The sequence below is a fragment of the Heterodontus francisci genome, chromosome 22 (assembly GCF_036365525.1).
Source record: "Heterodontus francisci isolate sHetFra1 chromosome 22, sHetFra1.hap1, whole genome shotgun sequence".
Lineage (NCBI taxonomy): Eukaryota > Metazoa > Chordata > Chondrichthyes > Heterodontiformes > Heterodontidae > Heterodontus > Heterodontus francisci.
The window spans coordinates 29,007,454-29,034,691 of NC_090392.1; the positions used below are offsets into that span (position 1 = coordinate 29,007,454).

Sequence of the window (27,238 nt, forward strand, 5' to 3'; positions counted from 1 at the left end):
CGAGGGAGACAGCGAGAGAGACAGCGAGAGAGACAGCGAGGGAGACAGCGAGGGAGACTGCGAGAGAGACAGCGAGAGAGACAGCGAGAGAGACAGCGAGAGAGACTGCGAGGGAGACATCGAGTGAGACAGACAGGGAGACTGCGAGGGAGACTGCGAGGGAGACTGCGAGGGAGACTGCGAGGGTGGCAGCGAGGGAGACAGCGAGGGAGACATCGAGGGAGACAGCGAGATAGACTGCGAGAGAGACTGCGAGAGAGACTGCGAGAGAGACTGCGAGAGAGACTGCGAGAGACAGCGAGGTAGACAGCGAGGGAGACAGCGAGAGAGACAGCGAGAGAGACACCGAGAGAGACACCGAGAGAGACGGCGAGAGAGACGGCGAGAGAGACGGCGAGGGAGACGGCGAGGGAGACAGCGAGGGAGACAGCGAGGGAGACAGCGAGGGAGACAGCGAGGGAGACAGGGAGAGAGACAGGGAGAGAGACTGCGAGAGAGACTGCGAGAGAGACTTCGAGGGAGACAGCGAGGGAGACAGCGAGGGAGACAGCGAGGGAGACAGCGAGGGAGACAGCGAGGGAGACAGCGAGGGAGACAGCGAGGGAGACAGCGAGGGAGACAGCGAGGGAGACAGCGAGGGAGACAGCGAGGGAGACAGCGAGGGAGACAGCGAGGGAGACAGCGAGAGAGACTGCGAGAGAGACAGCGAGGGAGACTGCGAGGGAGACTGCGAGGGAGACTGCGAGGGAGACTGCGAGGGAGACTGCGAGGGAGACTGCGAGGGAGACTGCGAGGGAGACTGCGAGGGAGACTGCGAGGGAGACTGCGAGGGAGACTGCGAGAGAGACAGCGAGGGAGACAGCGAGGGAGACAGCGAGGGAGACAGCGAGGGAGACAGCGAGAGAGACAGCGAGGGAGACTGCGAGGGAGACTGCGAGGGAGACTGCGAGGGAGACTGCGAGGGAGACTGCGAGAGAGACAGCGAGAGAGACAGCGAGAGAGACAGCGAGAGAGACAGCGAGGGAGACTGCGAGGGAGACTGCGAGGGAGACTGCGAGGGAGACTGCGTGGGTGGCAGCGAGAGAGACTGCGAGGTTGGCAGCGAGACAGACTGCGAGAGAGACTGCGACGGAGACAGCGAGGGAGACTGCGAGGGAGACTGCGAGAGAGACAGCGAGAGAGACAGCGAAGAGACAGCGAGGGAGACAGCGAGGGAGACAGCGAGGGAGACAGCGAGGGAGACAGCGAGGGAGACAGCGAGAGAGACAGCGAGAGAGACTGCGAGGGAGACTGCAAGGGAGACTGCGAGAGAGACAGCGAGAGAGACAGCGAGAGAGACAGCGAGAGAGACAGCGAGAGAGACAGCGAGAGAGACAGCGAGGGAGACTGCGAGATAGACTGCGAGGGAGACTGCGAGGGAGACTGCGAGGGAGACTGCGAGGGAGACTGCGAGGGAGACTGCGAGGGAGACTGCGAGGGAGACTGCGTGGGTGGCAGCGAGAGAGACTGCGAGGTTGGCAGCGAGACAGACTGCGAGAGAGACTGCGACGGAGACAGCGAGGGAGACTGCGAGGGAGACTGCGAGAAAGACTGCGAGGGAGACTGCGAAGGAACTGCGAGGGAGACAGCGAGGGAGACAGCGAGAGAGACTGCGAGGGAGACTGCGAGGGAGACTGCGAGGGAGACAGCGAGGGAGACAGCGAGGGCGACAGCGAGAGAGACTGCGAGGGAGTCAGCGAGGGAGACTGCGAGGGAGACTGCGAGGGAGACATCGAGGGAGACAGCGAGGGATACAGCGAGGGAGACAGCGAGGCTGGCAGCGAGAGAGACAGCGAGGGAGACTGAGAGAGAGACAGCGAGGGAGACTGAGAGAGAGACAGCGAGGGAGACAGAGAGAGACTGAGAGAGAGACAGAGAGAGAGAGACTGAGAGAGAGATTGCGAGGGAGACTGAGAGAGAGACTGCGAGGGAGACTGAGAGGGAGAAAGCGAGAGAGACTGCGAGAGAGACTGCGAGAGAGACTGCGAGAGAGACTGCGAGAGAGACTGCGAGAGAGACTGCGAGAGAGACTGCGAGAGAGACTGCGAGAGAGACTGCGAGAGAGACTGCGAGAGAGACTGCGAGGGAGACTGCGAGGGAGACTACGAGGGAGACTGCGAGGGTGGCAGCGAGAGAGAATGCGAGAGAGAGACAGCGAGAGAGAGACAGCGAGGGATACAGCGAGGGAGACAGCGAGGGAGACAGCGAGGGAGACAGCGAGGGAGACAGCGAGGGAGACAGCGAGGGAGACAGCGAGGGAGACAGCGAGGGAGACAGCGAGGGAGACAGCGAGGGAGACAGCGAGGGAGACAGCGAGGGAGACAGCGAGAGAGACTGAGAGAGAGACTGAGAGAGAGACAGCGAGAGAGACAGCGAGAGAGACTGCGAGAGAGACTGCGAGAGAGACTGCGAGAGAGACTGCGAGAGAGAGAGCGAGAGAGACTGCGGGAGAGACAGCGAGAGAGACTGCGAGGGAGACTGCGAGGGAGACTGCGAGGGTGGAAGCGAGAGAGACTGCGAGGGAGACAGCGAGGGCGACAGCGAGAGAGACTGCGAGGGAGTCAGCGAGGGAGACTGCGAGGGAGACAGCGAGGGAGACAGCGAGGGATACAGCGAGGGATACAGCGAGGGAGACAGCGAGAGAGACTGCGAGAGAGACAGCGAGGGAGACTGAGAGAGAGACAGCGAGGGAGACTGAGAGAGAGACAGCGAGGGAGACTGACAGAGAGACTGAGAGAGAGACTGAGAGAGAGACTGAGAGAGAGACTGCGAGGGAGACTGAGAGAGAGACTGCGAGGGAGACTGAGAGGGAGAAAGCGAGTGAGACAGCAAAGGAGACAGCAAAGGAGACAGCGAGAGAGACTGCGAGAGAGACTGCGAGAGAGACTGCGAGAGAGACTGCGAGAGAGACTGCGAGAGAGACTGCGAGAGAGACTGCGAGAGAGACTGCGAGAGAGACTGCGAGGGAGACTGCGAGGGAGACTGCGAGGGAGACTGCGAGGGAGACAGCGAGAGAGACTGCAAGAGAGACTGCGAGGGAGACTGCGAGGGAGACTGCGAGGGAGACTGCGAGGGAGACATCGAGAGAGACATCGAGGGAGACAGCGAGGGAGACAGCGAGGGAGACAGCGAGGGAGACAGCGAGGGAGACAGCGAGAGAGAATCCGCGAAAGACTGTGAGGGAGACACCGAGGGAGACAGCGAGAGAGACAGTGAGAGAGACAGCGAGGGAGACACCGAGAGAGACAGCGAGGGAGTCAGCGAGGGAGACTGCGAGGGAGACTGCGAGGGAGACTGCGAGGGTGGCAGCGAGAGAGACTGCGAGGGAGACAGCGAGAGAGACTGTGAGAGAGACCGCGAGGGAGACAGCGAGGGAGACTGCGAGGGAGACTGCGAGGGAGACTGCGAGGGTGGCAGCGAGAGAGACTGCGAGGGAGACAGCGAGAGAGACAGCGAGAGAGACTGCGAGGGAGACAGCGAGAGAGACAGCGAGAGAGACAGCGAGAGAGACAGCGAGGGAGACAGCGAGGGAGACTGCGAGAGAGACTGCGAGAGAGACTGCGAGAGAGACTGCGAGAGAGACTGCGAGAGAGACTGAGAGGGTGAATGCAAGGGAGACTGCGAGGGAGACAGCGAGTGAGACAGACAGGGAGACTGCGAGGGAGACTGCGAGGGAGACTGCGAGGGTGGCAGCGAGGGAGGCAGCGAGAGAGATAGCGAGGGTGGCAGTGAGAGAGACTGCGAGGGAGACTGCCAGGGAGACTGTGAGGGAGACAGCGAGGGAGACAGCGAGAGAGACTCCGAGGGAGACTGTGAGGGAGACTGCGAGGGAGACTGCGAGGGAGACTGCGAGGGAGACTGCGAGGGAGACTGCGAGGGAGACAGCGAGGGAGACAGCGAGGGAGACAGCGAGGGTGGCAGCGAGGGAGACAGCGAGGGAGACAGCGAGGGTGACAGCGAGAGAGACAGCGGGAGAGACTATGAGGGAGATAGCGAGGGAGACAGGGAGAGAGACAGCGAGAGACCCATCGAGGGAGACAGCGAGAGAGACAGCGAGAGAGACTGTGAGGGAGACAGCGAGGGAGACTGCGAGGGAGACTGCGAGAGAGACTGCGAGGCAGACTGCGAGAGAGACTGCGAGGGTGGCAGCGAGAGAGACTGCGAGGGAGACAGCGAGGGAGACAGCGAGAGAGACTGCGAGGGAGACTGCGAGGGAGACAGCGAGGGAGACAGCGAGGGTGGCAGCGAGAGAGACAGCGAGGGAGACAGCGAGGGAGACAGCGAGGGAGACAGCGAGGGAGACAGCGAGGGAGACTGCGAGAGAGACTGCGAGAGAGACTGCGAGAGAGACTGCGAGGGAGACTGCGAGGGAGACTGCGAGGGAGACAGCGAGGGAGACTGCGAGGGAGACAGCGAGGGAGACAGCGAGAGAGACAGCGAGGGTGGCAGCGAGAGAGACAGCGAGAGAGACAGCGAGGGAGACTGCGAGGGAGACTGCGAGGGAGACTGCGAGAGAGACTGCGAGGGAGACTGCGAGGGAGACTGCGAGGGAGACTGTGAGGGAGACTGCGAGGGAGACAGCGAGGGAGACTGCGAGAGAGACTGCGAGAGACACTGCGAGAGGCACTGCGAGAGGCACTGCGAGAGGCACTGCGAGGGACATAGCGAGGGTGGCATCGAGGGAGACAGCGAGGGTGACAGCGAGAGAGACTGCGAGAGAGACAGCGAGAGAGACAGCGAGAGAGACAGCGAGGGAGACAGCGAGAGAGACAGCGAGAGAGACAGCGAGGGAGACTTCGAGGGAGACAGCGAGGGAGACAGCGAGGGAGATAGTGAGGGTGGCAGCGAGGGAGACAGCGAGGGTGACAGCGAGAGAGACTGCGAGGGAGACAGCGAGGGAGACAACGAGGGAGACTGCGAGAGAGACAGCGAGAGAGACAGCGAGGGTGGCAGCGAGAGAGATTGCGAGGGTGGCAGCGAGAGAGATGGCGAGAGAGACAGCGAGGGAGACAGCGAGAGAGACTGAGAGAGAGACTGAGAGAGTGACTGAGAGAGGGACTGAGAGAGGGACTGAGAGAGAGACAGCGAGGGAGTCAGCGAGAGAGACTGCGAGGGAGACTGAGAGAGAGACAGCGAGGGAGACAGCGAGAGAGACTGCGAGGTAGACAGCAAGAGAGACTGCGAGGGAGACAGCAAGGCAGACTGCGAGAGAGACTGCGAGGGAGACAGCGTGGGAGACTGCGAGGGAGGCCGCGAGGGAGACAGCGAGGGAGACAGCGAGGGAGACAGTGAGGGAGACTGCGAGAGAGACTGCGAGGGAGACAGCGGGAGAGACTGCGAGGTAGACAGCAAGAGAGACTGCGAGGGAGACAGCAAGGCAGACTGCGAGAGAGACTGCGAGGGAGACAGCGTGGGAGACTGCGAGGGACACTGCGAGGGTGACTGCGAGAGAGACTGCGAGGCAGACTGCGAGAGAGACTGCGAGGGTGGCAGCGAGAGAGACTGCGAGGGAGACAGCGAGGGAGACAGCGAGAGAGACTGCGAGGGAGACAGCGAGGGAGACTGCGAGGGAGACAACGAGGGAGACAGCAAGGGTGGCAGCGAGAGAGACAGCGAGGGAGACAGCGATGGAGACAGCGAGGGAGACTGCGAGAGAGACTGCGAGAGAGACTGCGAGGGAGACTGCGAGGGAGACTGCGAGGGAGACAGCGAGGGAGACAGCGAGGGAGACTGCGAGGGAGACCGCGAGGGAGACAGCGAGAGAGACTGCGAGGGAGACAGCGAGGGTGGCAGCGAGAGAGACAGCGAGAGAGACAGCGAGGGAGACAGCGAGGGAGACAGCGAGGGAGACAGCGAGGGAGACAGCGAGGGAGACTGCGAGAGAGACTGCGAGAGAGACTGCGAGAGACACTGCGAGAGGCACTGCGAGGGAGACAGCGAGGGACATAGCGAGGGTGGCATCGAGGGAGACAGCGAGGGTGACAGCGAGAGAGACTGCGAGAGAGACAGCGAGAGAGACAGCGAGAGAGACAGCGAGAGAGACAGCGAGGGAGACAGCGAGAGAGACAGCGAGGGAGACAGCGAGGGAGACAGCGAGGGAGACAGCGAGGGAGACAGCGAGGGAGACAGCGAGGGAGACAGCGAGGGAGACTTCGAGGGAGACTTCGAGGGAGACAGCGAGGGAGACAGCGAGGGAGATAGTGAGGGTGGCAGCGAGGGAGACAGCGAGGGTGACAGCGAGAGAGACTGCGAGGGTGGCAGCGAGAGAGACTGCGAGGGTGGCAGCGAGAGAGATGGCGAGAGAGACAGCGAGGGAGACAGAGAGAGAGACTGAGAGAGAGACTGAGAGAGTGACTGAGAGAGTGACTGAGAGAGGGACTGAGAGAGAGACAGCGAGGAAGTCAGCGAGAGAGACTGCGAGGGAGACTGAGAGAGAGACAGCGAGGGAGACAGCGAGAGAGACTGCGAGGGAGACTGAGAGAGAGAAAGCGAGGGAGACAGCAAGAGAGACAGCGAGAGAGACTGAGAGAGAGACTGAGAGAGAGACTGAGAGAGAGACTGCGAGAGTGATTTGAGAGACACTGCGAGCGAGACTGCGAGGGAGACAGCGAGGGAGACAGCGTGGGAGACTGAGAGAGAGACTGAAAGAGAGACTGAGAGAGAGACTGAGAGAGAGACTGCGAGAGTGATTTGAGAGACACTGCGAGCGAGACTGCGAGGGAGACAGCGAGGGAGACAGCGAGGGAGACAGCGAGGGAGACAGCGAGGGAGACAGCGAGGGAGACTGCGAGGGAGATAGCGAGGGAGACAGCGAGGGAGACAGCGAGGGAGACAGCGAGGGAGACAGCGAGGGAGACAGCGAGAGAGACAGCGAGGGAGACTTCGAGGGAGACAGCGAGGGAGACAGCGAGGGAGACAGCGAGGGAGATAGTGAGGGTGGCAGCGAGGGAGACAGCGAGGGTGACAGCGAGGGTGACAGCGAGAGAGACTGCGAGGGTGACAGCGAGAGAGATGGCGAGAGAGACAGCGAGGGAGACAGCGAGAGAGACTGAGAGAGAGACTGAGAGAGAGACTGAGAGAGGGACTGAGAGAGAGACAGCGAGGAAGTCAGCGAGAGAGACTGCGAGGGAGACTGAGAGAGAGACAGCGAGGGATACAGCGAGAGAGACTGAGAGAGAGACTGAGAGAGAGACTGAGAGAGAGACTGAGAGACAGACAGCGAGGAAGTCAGCGAGAGAGACTGCGAGGGAGACTGAGAGAGAGAAAGCGAGGGAGACAGCAAGAGAGACAGCGAGAGAGACTGAGAGAGAGACTGAGAGAGAGACTGAGAGAGAGACTGAAAGAGAGACTGAGAGAGAGACTGCGAGAGTGATTTGAGAGACACTGCGAGCGAGACTGCGAGGGAGACAGCGTGGGAGACAGCGAGGGAGACTGCGAGGGAGACTGCGAGGGAGACTGCGAGGGAGACTGCGAGGGAGATAGCGAGGGAGACAGCGAGAGAGACAGCGAGGGAGACAGCGAGGGTGGCAGCGAGAGATAGCGAGAGAGACTGAGAGAGAGACTGAGAGAGAGACTGAGAGAGAGACTGAGAGAGAGACTGAAAGAGAGACTGAGAGAGAGACTGCGAGAGAGATTGAGAGAGACACTGCGAGCGAGACTGCGAGGGAGACAGCGAGGGAGACAGCGAGGGAGACAGCGAGGGAGACAGGGAGGGAGACTGCGAGGGAGACTGCGAGGCAGACTGCGAGGCAGACTGCGAGAGAGACTGCGAGAGAGACTGCGAGGGTGGCAGCGAGAGAGACAGCGAGGGAGACAGCGAGGGAGACTGCGAGGGAGACTGCGAGGGAGACTGCGAGGGAGACTGCGAGGGAGACTGCGAGGGAGACTGCGAGGGAGACTGCGAGGGAGACTGCGAGGGAGACTGCGAGGGAGACTGTGTGGGAGACAGCGAGGGAGACAGCGAGAGAGACTGCGAGAGACACTGCGAGAGGCACTGCGAGAGGCACTGCGAGGGAGACAGCGAGGGACATAGCGAGGGTGGCATCGAGGGAGACAGCGAGGGTGACAGCGAGGGTGACAGCGAGAGAGACTGCGAGAGAGATAGCGAGAGAGATAGCGAGAGAGACAGCGAGAGAGACAGCGAGAGAGACAGCGAGGGAGACAGCGAGGGAGATAGTGAGGGTGGCAGCGAGGGAGACAGCGAGGGAGACAGCGAGGGTGACAGCGAGAGAGACTGCGAGAGAGACAGCGAGAGCGACAGCGAGGGTGGCAGCGAGAGAGACTGCGAGGGTGGCAGCGAGAGAGATGGCGAGAGAGACTGAGAGAGAGACTGAGAGAGTGACTGAGAGAGGGACTGAGAGAGAGACAGCGAGGGAGTCAGCGAGGGAGACTGCGAGGGAGACTGAGAGAGAGACAGCGAGGGAGACAGCGAGGGAGACAGCGAGAGAGACTGAGAGAGAGACTGAGAGAGAGACTGAGAGACAGACAGCGAGGGAGACAGCGAGAGAGACTGCGAGGGAGACTGAGAGAGAGAAAGCGAGGGAGACATCAAGAGAGACAGCGAGAGAGACTGAGAGAGAGACTGAGAGAGAGACTGAGAGAGAGACTGAGAGAGAGACTGAAAGAGAGACTGAGAGAGAGACTGCGAGAGAGATTTGAGAGACACTGCGAGCGAGACTGCGAGGGAGACAGCGAGGGAGACAGCGAGAGAGACAGCGAGGGAGACAGCGAGGGTGGCAGCGAGAGACAGCGAGAGAGACTGAGAGAGAGACTGAGAGGGAGACAGCGAGGGACACAGCGAGGGACACAGCGAGAGAGACAGCGAGAGAGACAGCGAGAGAGACAGCGAGGGAGACAGCGAGGGAGACAGCGAGGGAGACAGCGAGAGAGACAGCGAGAGAGACAGTGAGGGAGACAGCGAGGGATACAGCGAGGGAGATAGCGAGGGTGGCAGCGAGAGAGACAGCGAGAGAGACAGCAAGAGAGACTGCGAGGGTGGCAGTGAGAGAGACAGCGAGGGAGACTGAGAGAGAGACTGCGAGGGAGACTGCGAGGGAGACAGCGAGGGAGACAGCGAGGGAGACAGCGAGGGAGACAGCGAGGGAGACAGCGAGGGAGACAGCGAGAGAGTTAGCGAGGGAGACAGCGAGGGAGACAGCGAGGGAGACAGCGAGGGAGACAGCGAGGGAGGCAGCGAGGGAGACAGCGAGGGAGACAGTGAGGGAGACTGCGAGAGAGACTGCGAGGGAGACAGCGGGAGAGACTGCGAGGCAGACAGCAAGAGAGACTGCGAGGGAGACAGCGAGGCAGACTGCGAGAGAGACTGCGAGGGAGACAGCGAGGGAGACTGCGAGGGAGACTGCGAGGGAGACTGCGAGGGAGACTGCGAGAGAGACTGCGAGGCAGACTGCGAGAGAGACTGCGAGGGTGGCAGCGAGAGAGACTGCGAGGGAGACAGCGAGGGAGACAGCGAGGGAGACTGCGAGGGAGACTGCGAGGGAGACTGCGAGAGAGACTGCGAGGGTGGCAGCGAGAGAGACTGCGAGGGAGACAGCGAGGGAGACAGCGAGGGAGACTGCGAGGGAGACAGCGAGGGAGACAGCGAGGGAGACTGCGAGGGAGACTGCGAGAGAGACTGCGAGGCAGACTGCGAGGGTGGCAGCGAGAGAGAGTGCGAGGGAGACAGCGAGGGAGACAGCGAGAGAGACTGCGAGGGAGACAGCGAGGGAGACTGCGAGGGAGACAGCGAGGCAGACAGCGAGGGTGGCAGCGAGAGAGACAGCGAGGGAGACATCGAGGGAGACAGCGAGGGAGACTGCGAGAGAGACTGCGAGAGAGACTGCGAGAGAGACTGCGAGGGAGACTGCGAGGGAGACTGCGAGGGAGACTGCGAGGGAGACTGCGAGGGAGACTGCGAGGGAGACAGCGAGGGAGACTGCGAGGGAGACAGCGAGGGAGACAGCGAGAGAGTCTGCGAGGGAGACAGCGAGGGTCGCAGCGAGAGAGACAGCGAGAGAGACAGCGATGGAGACAGCGAGGGAGACTGCGAGGGAGACAGCGAGGGAGACTGCGAGGGAGACTGCGAGGGAGACTGCGAGAGAGACTGCGAGAGAGACTGCGAGAGAGACTGCGAGGGAGACTGCGAGGGAGACAGCGAGGGAGACTGCGAGGGAGACAGCGAGAGAGACTGCGAGAGACACTGCGAGAGGCACTGCGAGAGGCACTGCGAGGGAGACAGCGAGGGACATAGCGAGGGTGGCATCGAGGGAGACAGCGAGGGTGACAGCGAGAGAGACTGCGAGAGAGACAGCGAGAGAGACAGCGAGAGAGACAGCGAGAGAGACAGCGAGAGAGACAGCGAGAGAGACAGCGAGAGAGACAGCGAGAGAGACAGCGAGAGAGACAGCGAGGGAGACTTCGAGGGAGACAGCGAGGGAGACAGTGAGGGAGATAGTAAGGGTGGCAGCGAGGGAGACAGCGAGGGAGACTGCGAGGGAGACAGCGAGAGAGACAGCGAGAGAGATAGCGAGGGAGACAGCGAGGGAGACTGCGAGAGAGACTGCGAGGGAGACTGCGAGGGAGACAGTGAGCGAGACTGCGAGAGAGACTGCGAGGGAGACAGCGAGAGAGACTGCGAGGGAGACAGCGAGGGAGACAGCGAGGAAGACTGCGAGAGAGACTGCGAGGGAGTCTCGTTGTCCAGCAGCTGGAAGTGACAGTCGATCTCTGCAGCTGGAACTGACATTCTCTTTGTAGCCGATCTCTGCAGCTGGAAGTGACAGTCTCTTTGTAGCCGATCTCTGCAGCTGGAAGTGACAGTCTCTTTGTAGCCGATCTCTGAAGCTAGAAGTGACAGTCTCTTTGTAGCTGATCCCTGCAGCTGGAAGTGACAGTCTCTTTGTAGCTGATCCCTGCAGCTGGAAGTGACAATCTCTTTGTAGCCGATCTCTGAAGCTAGAAGTGACAGTCTCTTTGTAGCCGATCTCTGCAGCTGGAAGTGACAGTCTCTTTGTAGCTGATCCCTGCAGCTGGAAGTGACAATCTCTTTGTAGCCGATCTCTGAAGCTAGAAGTGACAGTCTCTTTGTAGCCGATCTCTGCAGCTGGAAGTGACAGTCTCTTTGTAGCCGATCTCTGCAGCTGGAACTGACACTCTCTTTGTAGCCGATCTCTGCGGCTGGAACTGACAGTCTCTTTGTAGCTGATCCCTGCAGCTGGAAGTGACAGTCTCTTTATAGCCGATCTCTGCAGCTGGAACTGACAGTCTCTTTGTAGCCGATCTCTGCGGCTGGAACTGACAGTCTCTTTGTAGCTGATCCCTGCAGCTGGAAGTGACAGTCTCTTTATAGCCGATCTCTGCAGCTGGAACTGACAGTCTCTTTGTAGCCGATCTCTGCGGCTGGAACTGACAGTCTCTTTGGAGCCGATCTCTGCAGCTGGAAGTGACAGTCTTTCTGTTGCCGCTTTCTGCAGCTGGATGTGACAGTCTCTTCATAGCCGATCTCAGCAGCAGGAAGTGACAGTCTTTCTGTTGCCGCTTTCTGCAGCTGGATGTGACAGTCTTTCTGTCCCCGCTCCCTGAAGCTGTAAGTGAGTCACTCTGTAACTTATCACTGCAGCTGGAAGTGACAGTCTCATTGTAGCCGATCTCTGCAGCTGGAAGTGACATTCTGTCTGTGTACAATCTCTGCAGCTGGAAGTGGCAGTCCCTCTTTAGCCGCTTTCTGCAGCTGGATGTGACAGTCTTTCTGTCCCCGCTCCCTGAAGCTGTAAGTGAGTCACTCTGTAACTTATCACTGCAGCTGGAAGTGGCAGTCCCTCTGTAGCCGCTTTCTGCAGCTGGATGTGACATTCTCTCTGTGCCCACTCGCTGCAGCTTAAAGTGACAGTCACTCTGTAGCCGCTCCCTGCAACTGGAAGTTTCAGTCTCGCTGTAGCCTATCTCTGTGGCTGCAGGTCACAGTCTATTCGTAGCTGATCGCTGCAGCTGGAATTGGCAGTTTCTCTGTAGCCGATCTCTGCAGCTGGAACTGACAATCTCTTTGTACCCGATCACTGAAGCTAGAAGTGACAGTCTCTTTGTAGCCGATGTCTGCAGCTGGAAGTGACAGTCTCCCGATAGCCGATCTCTGCAGCTGGAAGTGACAGTCACCCGATAGCCGATCTCTGCAGCTGGAAATGACAATCTCTTTGTACCCGATCACTGAAGCTAGAAGTGACAGTCTCTTTGTAGCCGATCTCTGCAGCTGGAACTGACAATCTCTTTGTACCCGATCACTGAAGCTAGAAGTGACAGTCTCTTTGTAGCCGATGTCTGCAGCTGGAAGTGACAGTCTCCCGATAGCCGATCTCTGCAGCTGGAAGTGACAGTCACCCGATAGCCGATCTCTGCAGCTGGAAATGACAATCTCTTTGTCGCCAATCTCTGCAGCTGACACTGACAATCTCTTTGTAGCCGATCTCTGCAGCTGGAAGTGACAACCTCTTTGTAGCCGATCTCTGCAGCTGGAAGTGACAACCTCTTTGTAGCCGATCTCTGCAGCTGCAACTGACAATCTCTTTGTCGCCAATCTCTGCAGCTGCAACTGACAATCTCTTTGTTTCCAATCTCTGCAGCTGGAACTGACAATCTCTTTGTAGCCGAGCTCTGCAGCTGGAAGTGACAGTCTCCCTGTAGACGATACCTGCAATGGGAAGGTACAGTCTGTCTGTGGACAATATCTGCAGCTGCAAGTGACTGTCTCTCTGCGTACGATCTCTGCAGCTGGAAGTGGCAGTCCCTCTGTAGCCGATCTCTGCAGCTGGAACTGACAGTCTCTTTGTAGCCGATCTCTGCAGCTGGAAGTGTGAGTCTCTCTGTCGCCGATCTCTGCAGCCGGAAATGACAGTCTCTTTTTAGCCGATCTCTGCAGCTGGAAGTGACAGTCTCTCTGTCCCCACTCCCTGCAGCTGGAAGTGACAGTCTCTTTGTAGCCGATCTCTGCAGTTGGAACTGACAGTCTCTTTGTAGTCGATCTCTGCAGCTGGAACTGACAGTCTCGTTGTAGCTGATCTCTGCAGCTGGAACTGACAGTCTCGTTGTAGCTGATCTCTGCAGCTGGAAGTGACAGTCTCTCTGTCCCCACTCCCTGCAGCTGGAAGTGACAGTCTCTCTGTCCCCTCTCCCTGCAACTGGAATTTTCAGTCTCTCTGTCGCCTGTCTCTGTGGCTGTAAGAGACAGTCTCTTTGTAACCAATCTCTGAAGCTGGAAGTGACAGACTTTTTGTAGCCAATCTCTGCAGCTGGAAGTGACAGTCTCTTTGTAGCTGATCTCTGCAGCTGGAACTGACAGTCTCTCTGTAGCCGATCTCTGCGGCTGGAAATGACAGTCTCTTTGTAGCCGATCTCTGCAGCTGGAACTGACAGTCTCTTTGTAGCCGATCTCTGAAGCTAGAAGTGACAGTCTCTTTGTAGCCGATCTCTGCAGCTGGAAGTGACAGTCTCTTTGTAGCTGATCTCTGCAGCTGGAACTGACAGTCTCTCTGTAGCCGATCTCTGCGGCTGGAAGTGACAGTCTCTTTGTAGCCGATCTCTGAAGCTGGAACTGACAGTCTCTTTGTAGCCGATCTCTGCAGCTGGAACTGACAGTCTCTTTGTAGCCAATCTCTGCAGCTGGAACTGACACTCTCTTTGTAGCCGATCTCTGAAGCTAGAAGTGACAGTCTCTTTGTAGCCGATCTCTGCAGCTGGAACTGACAGTCTCTTTGTAGCCGATCTCTGAAGCTAGAAGTGACAGTCTCTTTGTAGCCGATCTCTGCAGCTGGAACTGACGATCTCTTTGTAGCTGATCTCTGCAGGTGGAAGTGACAGTCTCCCTGTGCAGCTGTAAGTGACAGTGTCTTTGTAGCCGATCTCAGTAGCAGGAAGTGACAGTCTCTCTGTAGCCGCTTTCTGCAGTTGGATGTGAGAATGTCTCTGTCCCCACTCCCTGCAGCTGGAAGTGTCATTCTCATTGTAGCCGATCTCTGCAGCTGGAAGTGACAGTCCCTTTGTAGCGGCTTTCTGCAGCTGGATGTGACAGTCTTTCTGTCCCCGCTCCCTGAAGCTGTAACTGAGTCACTCTGTAACTGATCACTGCAGCTGGAAGTGACAGTCCCTCTGTAGCCGCTTTCTGCAGCTGGATGTGACATTCTCTCTGTGCCCACTCACTGCAGCTTAAAGTGACAGTCACTCTGTAGCCGCTCCCTGCAACTGGAAGTTTCAGTCTCGCTGTAGCCTATCTCTGTGGCTGTTAGTGACAGTCTATTTGTAGCTGATCGCTACAGCTGGAAGTGGCGGTTTCTCTGTGTACGATATCTGCAGCTGGAAGTGACAGTCTGTCTGTGCACGATGCCTACAGCAGGGAGTGACAGTCTCTCTGTGGATGATATCTGCAGCTGGAAGTGACAGTCTCTTTGTAGCCGATCTCTGCAGCTGGAAGTGACAGTCTCTCTGTAGCTGCTCTCTGCAGCTGGAAGTGTGAGTCACTCTGTTGCCGCTCGCTGCAGTGGGAAGTGTCTGGATCTTTGTAGCCGATCTCTGCAGTTGGAAGTGACAGTCTCTCTGTAGCTGGTCCCTGCTGCTGGAAGTGTCAGTCTTGCTGTAGCTGATCTCTGCATCCGGTACTGACAGTCTCTTTGTAGCCAATATCTGCAGCAGGAAATGACAGTCTCGCTGTTGCCTATCTCTGCAGCGTCAAGTGGCAGTCTCTTTGTAGCCGATCTCTGCTCTTGGAAGTGACAGTGTCTCTGTAGCCGATCTCTGCAGCTGGAAGTGCGAGCATCTACCTCCCTGTCTTTCTTTGTGTTTCCCACCTCGAATTGGCCAAGGTGTTGCTGTTCTCTCTGCTCTTCGGAACCTCAGTCTTCTTTTTTTATATGTTTTGGTGGGATTTTGGCATCGCTGCCTCTGCGAGCCTTTATTCCCCATCCCTAATTGCCCTTAAGAAAGTGGTGGTGAGCTGCCTTCTTGAACCGCTGCTGTCCATTTGGGGTAGGTACACCCACAGTGCTGTTAGGAAGGGAGTTCCAGGATTTTGACCCAGCGACAGTGAAGAAACGGCAGTATAGTTCCAAGTCAGGATGGTGTGTGAATTGGAGGGGATCAACACATGGTGGTGTTCCCAGGAATTTGCTGCCTACCGGGTGGTAGAGGTCACGGGTTTGGAAGGTGCTGTCTATGGAGCTTTTTTGCTATGCTGTAGTGCATCTTGTTGATGGCACACACTTCTGCCACTGTGGGTTGGTGGTGGAGGGAGGGAATGTTTGTGGATGGGGTGCCAATCAAGCGGGCTGTTTTGTGCTGGATGGTGTCGAGCTTCTTGACTGTTGTTGGAGCTGCATCCATCCAGGAAAGTGGAGAGTATTCCATTACACTCCTGACTTGTGCCTTGTAGATGGTGGACAGGCTTTGGGGTGTCAGGTGGTGAGTTACTCGCATCAGGATTCCTAGCCTCTATCCTGCTCCTGTCGCCATAGTATTTATATGGCTACTCCAGTTAGTTTCTGATTAATGGGAACCGCCAGGATACTGATAGTGGGGGATTCATCAATCACAATTCCTTTGAATGTCAAAGGGAGATAGTTAGATTCTCTCGTTTGAGGTAGTCATTGCCTGGCACTTGTGTGGCACGAATATTATTTGCCACTTATCAGCCCAAGCCTGGATATTGTCCAGGTCTTGCTGCATTTCTACAGGGACTGCTTCAGTATCTGGGGAGTTGCCAATGGTGCTGAACTTTGTGCAATCATCAGATAACATCCCCACTTCTGACCTAATGATGGAAACAAGATCATTGATGACGCAGTTGAAGATGGTTAGGCCTCGGACACTATCCCGAGGAACTCTTGAGCTAACCAAAGTGCCAGACTGGAGCCAGCATAGATCCACCTTGAGAAGCTCTTTTCCATCCAACGGCGACCGCCATCTCTCTCCTGTTCACCTGTTTGTGTAGGCTATTTCTGGTGGCTGGTGAGTGTAACTTGTTAATCATATTGAAGGTAATCCCTCCCAGTTCCATTCAGACCCCATGGAGTCATCTTGTGGCTCATCACTTGCTCGGACATCCTGTGTAAACTTTATTCATCACATCCCACTTTATCAGCTTTAGGAATGTCTTAATTCTGGAATAGTCTCTGAAACATATCCTTGGCAGGGATAACAGGCCTACACGGTCCTGGCTGTCTGCCATAGGCTCTTTCTTAACAGAGAGGGAAAGGCAATCACAATACTATGTCTATTAATTCCACAAGAATTCTATATTATTCTGAGAACTGTCATTTATGAGGTTCCATTTCGTGCAGCACGCTCAACACTAGACTTTACTCTGAGTGTGTGCAGTGTAATTCTCACTATACTCGCAGGGGATGTACAACTGAATCAATTTACAAGGGAGGAAAAAATGTTGCGTAGAAACTAGAATTGTCTGTTCTGAATTTCTATCCTGGACTGACATTGATGACCTTTGTCATCTCCTTTTGCATGGTATTAGAAGGAAAGGATTTGCAGATGGGGAACTCAAACTAAAACACGTTTCCCATGGTAGGGGTGACTAAAACTAGAGGGCATAGATTTAAGGTGAGAGGGAGGATGTTTAAAGGGGATCAAAGGGGTAAATTTTTCACACAAAGAATAGTGGGTATCTGGAATGAGCTGCCTGAGGAGATGGTGGAGGCAGGAACAGTAACGACTCTTAAGAGGCATCTGGACAGGTACTTGAATGAGCAAGGCATAGAGGGATATGGAATTAATGCAGGCAGGTGGCATGGACGTGGTGGGCCAAAGGGCCTGTTTCTATGCTGTACGACTCTATGACTGTAATTTAGAGCAGAGGGAGGAAGAAAACAGAGTGGAGGAAAGGAATGATGGAGATGGTGCAATGGGTTTAGATTTCAGCACAGGGAGGAAGGAGAGTGTGGGACAGGGATTTACAGATTTGGGGGAACAAGAGAGGAAGAACTAAGATCATAAGAAATAGGACTGGGGTAAACCATTCGGTCCCTCAAGTCTGCCCCACCTTTCAATAAGATAACTGATCTGATTGTGGCCTTAACTCCAGTTTCCTATCAGCCCCCATAACCATCGACTCTATTGTCGATCAAAAGTCTGTATAAATCAGCCTTCAATATATTCAATGCCCCAGCCTCCACTTCTCACTGGGGAAGAGAATTCGAAAGACTAACAACCCTCTGAGAGAAGAAATGCCTCTGCATCTCTGTCTTAAAAGGGAGTTCCCTTATTTTGAAACTGTGCCCCCTAGTTCTAGACTCCCCTAAAAAGGGAAACTTCCTCTCAACATCTACACTGCCAACCTTCCTCAGAATCTTATGTTTCAATAAGATCACCTCTCATTCTTCCAAACTCCAAGAATATAGGCCCAACTATTCCTCATAACACAACTCCTTCACTCCAGGAATCAGCTGAGTAAACGTTCTCTGAACTGCATAAGTAAGGAGACAAAACTGTACACAGTATTCCAGGTATGGTCTCACCAAAGCCCTGTACCGCTGTAGCAAAACCTCCCTAGTTCTATACTTCATCCCTCTTGCAATAAAGACCAACATTCCATTTGCCTTCCTAATTACTTGCTGTCCCTGTATGCTAACATTTTGTGATTTTTGTGACACCCAGATCCCTCTGTACCGCAGCATTCTGCATTCTCTCTCCATTTAATTAACATTCTGCTTTTCTATTCTTCCGACCAAAGTGGACAACTTCATATTTTCCACAGCAGGTCTGGCCTGCTGAGTATTTCCAGCCTTTCTTTAATCCGGACAAATGTAAGGTAATGCATTTTGGAAGGTCTAATGCAGGTGGGAGGTATACAGTAAATGGAAGAACCCTTAGGAGTATTGACAGGCAGAGAGATCTGGACGTACAGGTCCACAGGTCACTGAAAGTGGCAACGCAGGTGGATAAGGTAGTCAAGAAGGCATACGGCATGCTTGCCTTCAGCGGTCGGGGCATAGAGTATAAAAATTGGCAAGTCATGTTGCAGCTGTCCAGAACCTTAGTTAGGCCACACTTAGAATATTGCGTGCAATTCTGGTCGCCACACTACCAGAAGGACGTGGAGGCTTTGGAGAGGGTACAGAGGAGGTTTACCAGGATGTTGCCTGGTCTGGAGGGCATTAGCTATGAGGAGAGGTTGGAAAAACTCAGATTGTTTTCACTGGAACGACGGAGATGGAAGAGCGACATGATAGAGGTTTACAAAGTTATGAGCAGCATGGACAGAGTGGATAGTCAGAAGCTTTTTCCAGGGTGGAAGAGTCAGTTACTAGGGGACATAGGCTTAAGGTGCGAGGGGCAACGTTTAGAGGGGATGTGCGAGGCAAGTTTTTTTTGCACAGAGGGTGGTGAGTGCCTGGAACTTACTGCCAGGGGAGGTGGTGGAAGCAGATATGATAGCGACGCTTAAGAGACATCTTGACAAATAAATGAATAGGATGGGAATAGAGGGATATGGGCCCCCGAAGTGCAGAAGGTGTTAGTTTAGGCAGGCATCAAGATCGGCGCAGGCTTGGAGGGCCGAATGGCCTGTTCCAGTGCTGTACTGTTCTTTGTTCTTGTTTTTATTTCAGATTTCCAGCATCCGCAGTATTTTGCTTTTATTCATATTTTCACATTGCACTCCATCTGCCAAATTTTTCCCCACTCACAGAACCTATTTATATCTCTTGAGACACTCTATGTGTCCTCCTCATAACTTGCTTTCCTACCTTTGTAACATCTGCAAATTTGACGACAATTCACTTTTTTTGTGGCGAGGTGACTAAAGTAGTGGACAGGGAAATGTCTATGGATGTTATTTATATGGACTTCCAGAGGTATTTGATAAATCCCGCATAAAAGACAAATTGGAATCCCATGGAATTGAAGATAAATTATTGACCTGGTTTGGAAATTAGCTGAGCAGCAGGAGACAGAGAGCAGGAATAATGGGCAGGGATTCTAATCGGCAGGATGTGACTAGTGATGTCCGACAATGATGTGTGTTGAGGCTTATTAACAATATAGATGATGGGATAGAAAGCCACATATCCAAGTTTGCTAATAGCACAGAGATGCATAGCATTGTAAGCAGTGGATGGAAGCATAAAATTACAAAGGGATGTTGATAGATTAAGTCAATGGGCAAAACTGTGGCAAATGAATTTCAATGTAGGCAAAAGTAAGTTTATCCACTTTGGAACTAAAGAGAATACAGAGCACTTTCTAAATGCAGAAAAGCTATAAACAGAGGCAGCTAATTGGATGGTCTCAATGTTGGTGACAAAAGTCCCTGAGCTCCTCACACTTTTGTTGTTGGAGATGAGGATGGAGCAGACAGGGAAAGGGAGAGCACTTCAAAAGGAACTAACTTGTGTTGAGATATTAAAAAAACCTCCACACACTATGTTCAATATAAAACTGATTTATTTGACATTTAGCCAGAATATTAACACTCTAACTGGGCTGGACTGGAGTCGAGGCCTGCTTTTGGTCTGGAAAACCAACCCAACCCGAAACGACCGAACCACAGCGGGCGTGAGCCCGACCCGGCCCAAGTCCTTCCGATTTTGCCCCGAGTCTGACCCGACCATCCATTTACTTACGTTCCTGACAGCAAACCTGTAAGAAGCTGCAGCGCATGCGCTAGATGTCATAGTGACGTCACTCACTCACCGCGCACTCAGTTCCATCCCGGACTCGAGGCTCAGGTAAGTTTTTTTTATTTTTAATACTTACCAGCAGAGCACTTACCGTGTGTGTCCGGCCCAGCCCGACCCAACCCAAGCCCAAAGGCCTGCCCCGGAAGATGGGCACGACCCGCCCCGAACCCGACACGGCATTGGGTCCCGTCGGGTTCAGGTCGGGTAGCAGGCCTCTAGGCTGAAGTATATTAACATCAGCCGAAACAGATCCAATGAACATTGTTCAGTCCTGGATGTGATTAACAGAAGAACCCAACCACTGCAGTTACTTGTGAACTCGCTGGTGTCTCAGCAGGCATGATGACCGAGTGAATCCCTTCCCACACACGGAGCAGATGAACGGCCTTTCCTCAGTGTGAGTGCACTGGTGCACAGGAAGGTCGCCTGATTGTTTAAATCCAGTATAGCAGTGAGAGCACCTGAACAGTCTCTGGTCAATGTGAACATGTTGATGGGATATCACTTCATTGGAACTTTTACAGCAATTCCCACAGTCAGGACATTTAAAACCCTCTCCCCAGTGCACCAGCTGGTGGGAGGCATGACCAGAAGCTAATATTGTCCAGCAAGCATAGGGGTGATAAGTGAACTGGATTTGATGTGTGTTCGGACACAGGCAGCAGAGTTTTTGATGACCTCAAGCTTACAGAGGGTAGAATGTGGGAGGCTGGCCAGGAGTGTGTTGGAATAATCAAGTCTAGCGGTAACAAAGGCATAGATGAGGGTTTCAGCAGCAGATGAGCTGGGTCAGGGGCAAAATCAGGCAATGTTACAGAGGTGGAAATAGGCAGTCTTAGCGATGGCACAGATATGTGGTGGAAGTTCATCTTGGGGTCAATAGGGCACCAAGGTTGCAAAACATCTGGTTTAGTCTCAGACCATTGCCAGGGAGAGGGACAGAGTTGGAGGCTAGGGAATGGCTTGTAGAGTGAAGACTGAAGACAATGGCTTTAGTCTTACCAATATTTAATTGGAAGAACTTTCTGCTCATCCACCCCTGGATATCAGACAAGCAGTGTGATAATTTAGTCGAGAGAGGTAGTGGTGAGGTAGAACTGGGTGTGATCAGCATACATGTGAAAACTAACACCATGTTTTTAGATGATGCTGTTGAGGGACAGCACGTAGATGAGAAAAAGGGGCCAAGGATAGATCCCTGGAGGACACCAGAGGTAATGGTGTGGGAGCTGGAAGAGAACCCATTGCAGGTGATACTCTGGCTATGATTAGATAGATAAGAATGGAACCAGGAGGGTGCAGCCCCACCCAGCTGGACAAGTGGAGAGGTGTTGGAGGAGGATGGTGTGGTCAACCATGTCAGAGGCTGCAGACAGGTCGAGAAGGATCAGGAAAGTGACACAATTACATAGGAGCCATTTCTGTGATGTGCCAGGACAGAAACCTGATTGGAAGGATTCAAACATGGAGTTAGAAAAGATGGGCACAGATTTGGGAGGTGACAAAATGTTCAAGGATTTTGGAGAGGAATGAGAGTTTGGAGATGGGGGCTTTAGTTTGCAAGGATGGTGAGGTCAAGGGTTTTTTTTTTCTTGAAGGGGGAAAGGTACAGTACCTGAAGAGAAAGAACTGTTAATATCAGTTAACATGGTGAAATTTGGGTGGTCAGCAGTTTAGTGGGAACAAGGTCAAGGGATCAGGAGGTGGGTTTCATTGACAAGATGAGCTCAGAGACGGCATGAGGAGAGAGAGGAGAGAAACGAGAGAAACTGGAGAAAGATGTGGGTTCAGGGCTCGGGTGGGGAGAACTTTAGAAGCAGCTTGGCCTGGTGGGTGAGTGGAAGGGAGGGAAGCAGCAGAGGCAGCTAATTGGATCTTAGTGACAAAAAAGTCCCCGAGCACCTCACACTTAAGAGCATAGAGATACAGCACTGAAACAGGCCCTTCAGCCCAATGAGTCCATGCCGACCATCAACCACCCATTTATACTAATGCTACATTAATCCTATTTTTTCCCTTTCACATCCCCACCTTCCCTCAATTCTCCTACCACCTACCTACACTCGGGGCAATTTTTACAATGGCCAATTTACCTATCAACCCCCAAGTCTTTGGCAACTTGTTGGAGGTGAGGATGAAGGAGACAGGGGAGAGGGAGAACACTTCAAAAGGAACTAACTTGTGTTAGAGATATTAAAAAGATGCAACACATGACCAATTTATTTGACTTTTACCCAGAATATTAACCCCAATACTAGACTGAACTTTATCAGCAGGAGTAGAACTCCCTGAACATAGTTCAGTCCTGGATGTGATTAACAGCAGAATCCAACTAATGCAGTTAGCTGTGAACTCGCCGATGTTTCAGCAGATGGGATGACTGAATGAATCCCTTCCCACACACGGAACAGATGAATGGCCTCTCCCCAGTGTGAACTCGCTGGTGTGTTAGCAAGTTTGTTGACTGAGTGAATCCCTTCCCACACACACAGCAGGTAAACGGCTTCTCCCCAGTGTGAACTTGCTGGTGTCTCAGCAGGGTGGATGACTGATTAAATCTCTTCCCACACTCAGAGCAGGTGAATGGCCTCTCCCCTGTGTGAACTTGCTGGTGTCTCAGCAGGGTGGATGACTGATTAAATCTCTTCCCACACTCAGAGCAGGTGAACGGTCTCTCCCCAGTGTGAATCCACTGGTGCGTCAGAAGGTGCGATGACCGAGTGAATCCCTTCCCGCACACTGAGCAGATGAAAGGCCTCTCCCCAGTGTGAATGCGCTGGTGCACAGTGAGGGTGCCTGATCGGCTGAACCCAGCCCCGCAGTGAGAGCACTTGAATGGTCTCTCATCTGTGTGAACACGTTGATGGGGCATCAGTTCAGCAGAACATTTATAACAATTCCCACAGTCTGGACATTTAAAAGGTCTCTCCCCAGTGTGAACTCGTTGGTGTGTCAAAAGGTGGGATGACCGAGTGAATCTCTTCTCACACTCAGAGCAGGTGAACGGTCTCTCCCCAGTGTGAACATGCCGGTGTGTCAGAAGGTGGGATGACCGAGTAAATCCCTTCCCGCACATGGAGCAGGTGAACGGCCTCTCCCCAGTGTGAATTCGCTGGTGAACCAGAAGGTCAGTTGATTTAGTGAATCCCTTCCCACACATGGAGCAGGTGAACAGCCGCTCCACTGTGTGAACTCGCTGGTGTGTCAGCAGGTGGGATGACTGAGCGAAACCCTTCCCACACACGGAGCACATGAATGGCCTCTCCAGGGTGTGATTGTGTGGATGAGTTTCCACCTCAACTGGATAACTAAATCCCTTTCGATCGTCCCCATATTCACACGATTTCTCCCCAGAGTAACTGCACTTGTGTTTCAACAGGCCAGATGATCGGCTGAAACCTCGACCACACACAGAACACGTGCACAGTTTCTGTCCACTGTGATCACTGCTTTTTCCTTCCATATTCAGAATCCTATGGTATTCAGGTTATGATACATTGGTGACTCCTTCAGATCCTGCTCTGTTTGGTTTGAGTTTCCAGCTGCAAATCCTCCCCTTCCAATACACTGTGAAATTGATTTAAAATGGAAAACGAGAGTGTGAGAGAACCTACAAAAAAACAGCAGGTTGTGAAATGGAGCTGAATGAATCTGGTAATTTATGGGACCGGCACTAGGAAATGATGACCATGAAAACTGCTGGATTGACACAAAAACCCAACTGATTCACTAATGTCCTTCAGGGAAGGGAACCTGCCACCCAGTCGAGAGACAGAGACAGACACAGAGAGACAGAGACACAGAGAGAAACAGAGACAGAGAGAGACAGAGAGAGAGAGACAGAGAGAGAGAGAGAGAGAAAGAGACAGAGAGAGAGAGACCAAAAGGCAGAGAAAGAGCAGGAAGGCAGCGCAGGTGTCCCCTACGGTCATCTCCCTCCAAAACAGGTATACCGTTTTGGATACTGTTGAGGGAGATGGCTCACCAGGGGAAGGCAGCAGTAGCCAGGTTCATGGCACCGTGGCTGGCTCTGCTGTTCGGAAGGGTGGGAAAAAGAGTGGAAGGGCTATAGTCATCAGGGATTCGATTGTAAGGGGAGTAGATAGGCAGTTCTGTGGTCAAAAACGAGACTCCCGAAAGGTATGTTGCCTCCCAGGTGCACGGGTCAGGGATGTCTCAGATCGGCTGCAGAACATTCTGAAAGCGGAGGGTGAACAGCCAGTTGTCGTTGTGCACATAGGCACCAATGACATAGGTAAAAAAAAGGGGATGAGGTCCCACAAGCAGAATTTAGGGAGTCAGGAGCCAAGATAAAAAGTAGGACCTCAGAGGTAGTAATCTCAGGATTGCTACCAGTGCCACGTGATAGTCGGAGTAGAAATGAAAGAATAGTCAGGATGAATGCGTGGCTTGAGAGATGGTGCAGGAGGGAGGGGGTTCAGATTTTTGGGACATTGGGACCGGTTCTGGGGGAGGTGGGACTATTACAAATTGGACAGTCTACACCTGGGCCGGACTGGAACCAACGTCCTTGGGGGTGCTTTTGCTAACGCTGTTGGAGAGGGTTTAAACTAATGTGGCAGGGGGATGGGAACCAAATGAGGTCAGTGGACAGTAAGGAGGTAGTAACTAAAGCCTGTAAGGAACTAGATAATGAAGTCAGCGTGACTAAGGGAAAGAGTAGACAGGGATCAGATGATGAACGCAAAGGGACTGGTGGTCTGAGGTGCATTTGTTTTAATGCAACAAGTGTAGTAGGTAAGGCAGATGAACTTAGGGCCTGGATTAGTACCTGGAAGTATGATGTTATTGCTATTACTGAGACTTGGTTGAGGGAAGGGCATGATTGGCAACTAAATATCCCAGGATATCGATGCTTCCGGCAGGATAGAGAGGGAGGTAAATGGGGTGGAGGAGTTGCATTACTGGTCAAAGAGGATATCACAGCTGTGCTGAAGGAGGGCACTATGGAGGACTCGAGCAGTGAGGCAATATGGACAGAACTCAGAAATAGGAAGGGTGCGGTAACAATGTTGGGGCTGTACTACAGGCCTCCCAACAGCGAGCGTGAGATAGAGGTACAAATGTGTGAACAGATTATGGAAAGATGTAAGAGCAACAGGGTGGTGGTGATAGGAGATTTTAATTTTCCCAACATTGACTGGGATTCACTTAGTGTTAGAGGTCTAGATGGAGCAGAATTTGTAAGGAGCATCCAGGAGGGTTTTCTAGGGCAGTATGTAAATAGTCCAACTCGGGAAGGGGCCATACTGGACCTGGTGTTGGGGAATGAGCCTGGCCAGCTGGTTGACGTTTCAGTAGGGGACTACTTTGGGAATAGTGATCACAATTCCGTAAGTTTTAGAATACTCATGGACAAAGACGAGAGTGGTCCTAAAGGAAGAGTGCTAAATTGGGGGAAGGCCAACTATACCAAAATTCGTCAGGAGCTGGGGAACGTAGATTGGGAGCAGCTGTTTGAAGGTAAATCCACATTTGATATGTGGGAGGCTTTTAAAGAGAGGTTGATTAGCGTGCAGGAGAGACATGTTCCTGTGAAAATGAGGGATAGAAATGGCAAGATTAGGGAACCATGGATGACAGGTGAAATTGTGAGACTAGCTAAGAGGAAAAAGGAAGCATACATAAGGTCTAGGAGCCTGAAGAAAGACGAAGCTTTGAAAGAATATTGGGAATGTAGGAACAATCTGAAACGAGGAATTAAGAGGGCTAAAAGGGGTCATGAAATATCTTTCGCAAACAGGGTTAAGGACAATCCCAAAGCCTTTTATTCAGATATAAGGAGCAAGAGGGTAACTAGAGAAAGGATTGGCCCACTCAAGGACAAAGGAGGAAAGTTATGCGTGGAGTCAGAGAAAATGGGTGAGATTCTAAACGAGTACTTTGCATCGGTATTCACCGAGGAGGGGGACATGACGGATGTTGAGGTTAGGGACAGATGTTTGGTTACTCTAGGTCAAGTCGGCATAAGGAGGGAGGAAGTGTTGGGTATTCTAAAAGGCATTAAGGTGGACAAGTCCCCAGGTCCGGATGGGATCTATCCCAGATTACTGAGGGAAGCGAGAGAGGAAATAGCTGGGGCCTTAACAGATATCTTTGCAGCATCCTTAAACACGGGTGAGGTCCCGGAGGACTGGAGAATTGCTAATGTTGTCCCCTTGTTTAAGAAGGGTAGCAGGGAAAATCCAGGTAAGTATAGACCGGTGAGTCTGACGTCAGTGGTAGGGAAGCTGCTGGAGAAGATACTGAGTGATAGGATCTATTCCCATTTGGAAGAAAATGGGCTTATCAGTGATAGGCAACATGGTTTTGTGCAGGGAAGATCATGTCTTACCAACTTAATAGAATTCTTTGAGGAAGTCACAAAGTTGATTGATGAGGGAAGGGCTGTCGATGTCAAATACATGGACTTCAGTAAGGCATTTGATAAGGTTCCCCATGGAAGGCTGATGGAGAAAGTGAAGTCGCATGGGGTCCAGGGTGTACTAGCTAGATGGATAAAGAACTGGCTGGGCAACAGGAGACAGAGAGTAGCAGTGGAAGGGAGTTTCTCAAAATGGAGATGTGTGACCAGTGGTGTTCCACAGGGATCCGTGCTGGGACCACTGTTGTTTGTGATATACAGAAATGATTTGGAGGAAAGTAAAGGTGGTCTGATTAGCAAGTTTGCAGACGACACTAAGATTGGTGGAATAGCAGATAGTGAAGGGGACTGTCAGAGAATACAGCAGAATATAAATAGATTGGAGAGTTGGGCAGAGAAATGGCAGATGGAGTTCAATCAGGGCAAATGCGAGGTGATGCATTTTGGAAGATCCAATTCAAGTGAACTATACAGTAAATTGAAAAGTCCTGGGGAAAATTGATGTACAGAGAGATTTGGGTGTTCAGGTCCATTGTTCCCTGAAGGTGGCAACGCAGGTCAATAGAGTGGTCAAGAAGGCATACGGCATGCTTTCCTTCATCGGACGGGGTATTGAGTACAAGAGTTGGCAGGTCATGTTACAGTTGTATAAGACTTTGGTTCGTCCACATTTGGAATACTGCGTGCAGTTCTGGTCGCCACATTACCAAAAGGATGTAGATGCTTTGGAGAGGGTGCAGAGGAGGTTCACCCAGGATGTTGCCTGGTATGGAGGGTGCTAGCTACGAAGACAGGTTGAGCAGATTAGGATTATTTTCATTAGAAAGACCAAGGTTTTGGGGGGGGACCTGATTGAGGTGTACAAAATCATGAGATGTATAGACAGGGTGGATAGCAAGAAGCTTTTTCCCAGAGTGGGGGTTTTAATTACTAGGGGTCACGAATTCAAAGTGAGAGGGGTAAAGTTTAGGGGGGATATGCATGGAAAGTTCTTTACGCAGAGGGTGGTGGGTGCCCGGAACGCGTTGCCAGCGGAGGTGGTAGACGCGGGCATGATAGCGTCTTTTAAGATGTATCTGGACAGATACATGAATGGGCAGGAAGCTAAGAGATACAGACCCTTAGAAAATAGGCGACATGTTTA

The 27,238-nt window shown here is 53.4% G+C and overlaps 1 protein-coding gene and 1 long non-coding RNA gene across 2 annotated transcripts in view; both read right to left on the bottom strand.

The window, feature by feature from the left end:
• Window positions 1–22,050: 22,050 nt before the first annotated feature.
• The window catches only part of LOC137381279 (oocyte zinc finger protein XlCOF7.1-like), a gene marked incomplete at its 5' end in the record, with an annotated part of 115,388 nt that continues 110,200 nt past the window's right edge, over window positions 22,051–27,238 (bottom strand). Inside the window, one exon of the mRNA XM_068053612.1 lies at window positions 22,051–22,969. Within this exon, the coding sequence (XP_067909713.1) occupies window positions 22,051–22,969 (919 nt within the window). The remainder of the gene's footprint in view (window positions 22,970–27,238) is intronic.
• LOC137381294 (uncharacterized) overlaps window positions 23,015–27,238 on the bottom strand; it is an 8,123-nt gene continuing 3,899 nt past the window's right edge. The window contains exon 3 of the long non-coding RNA XR_010977125.1: window positions 23,015–23,276. This is a non-coding gene — a long non-coding RNA (uncharacterized lncRNA). The remainder of the gene's footprint in view (window positions 23,277–27,238) is intronic.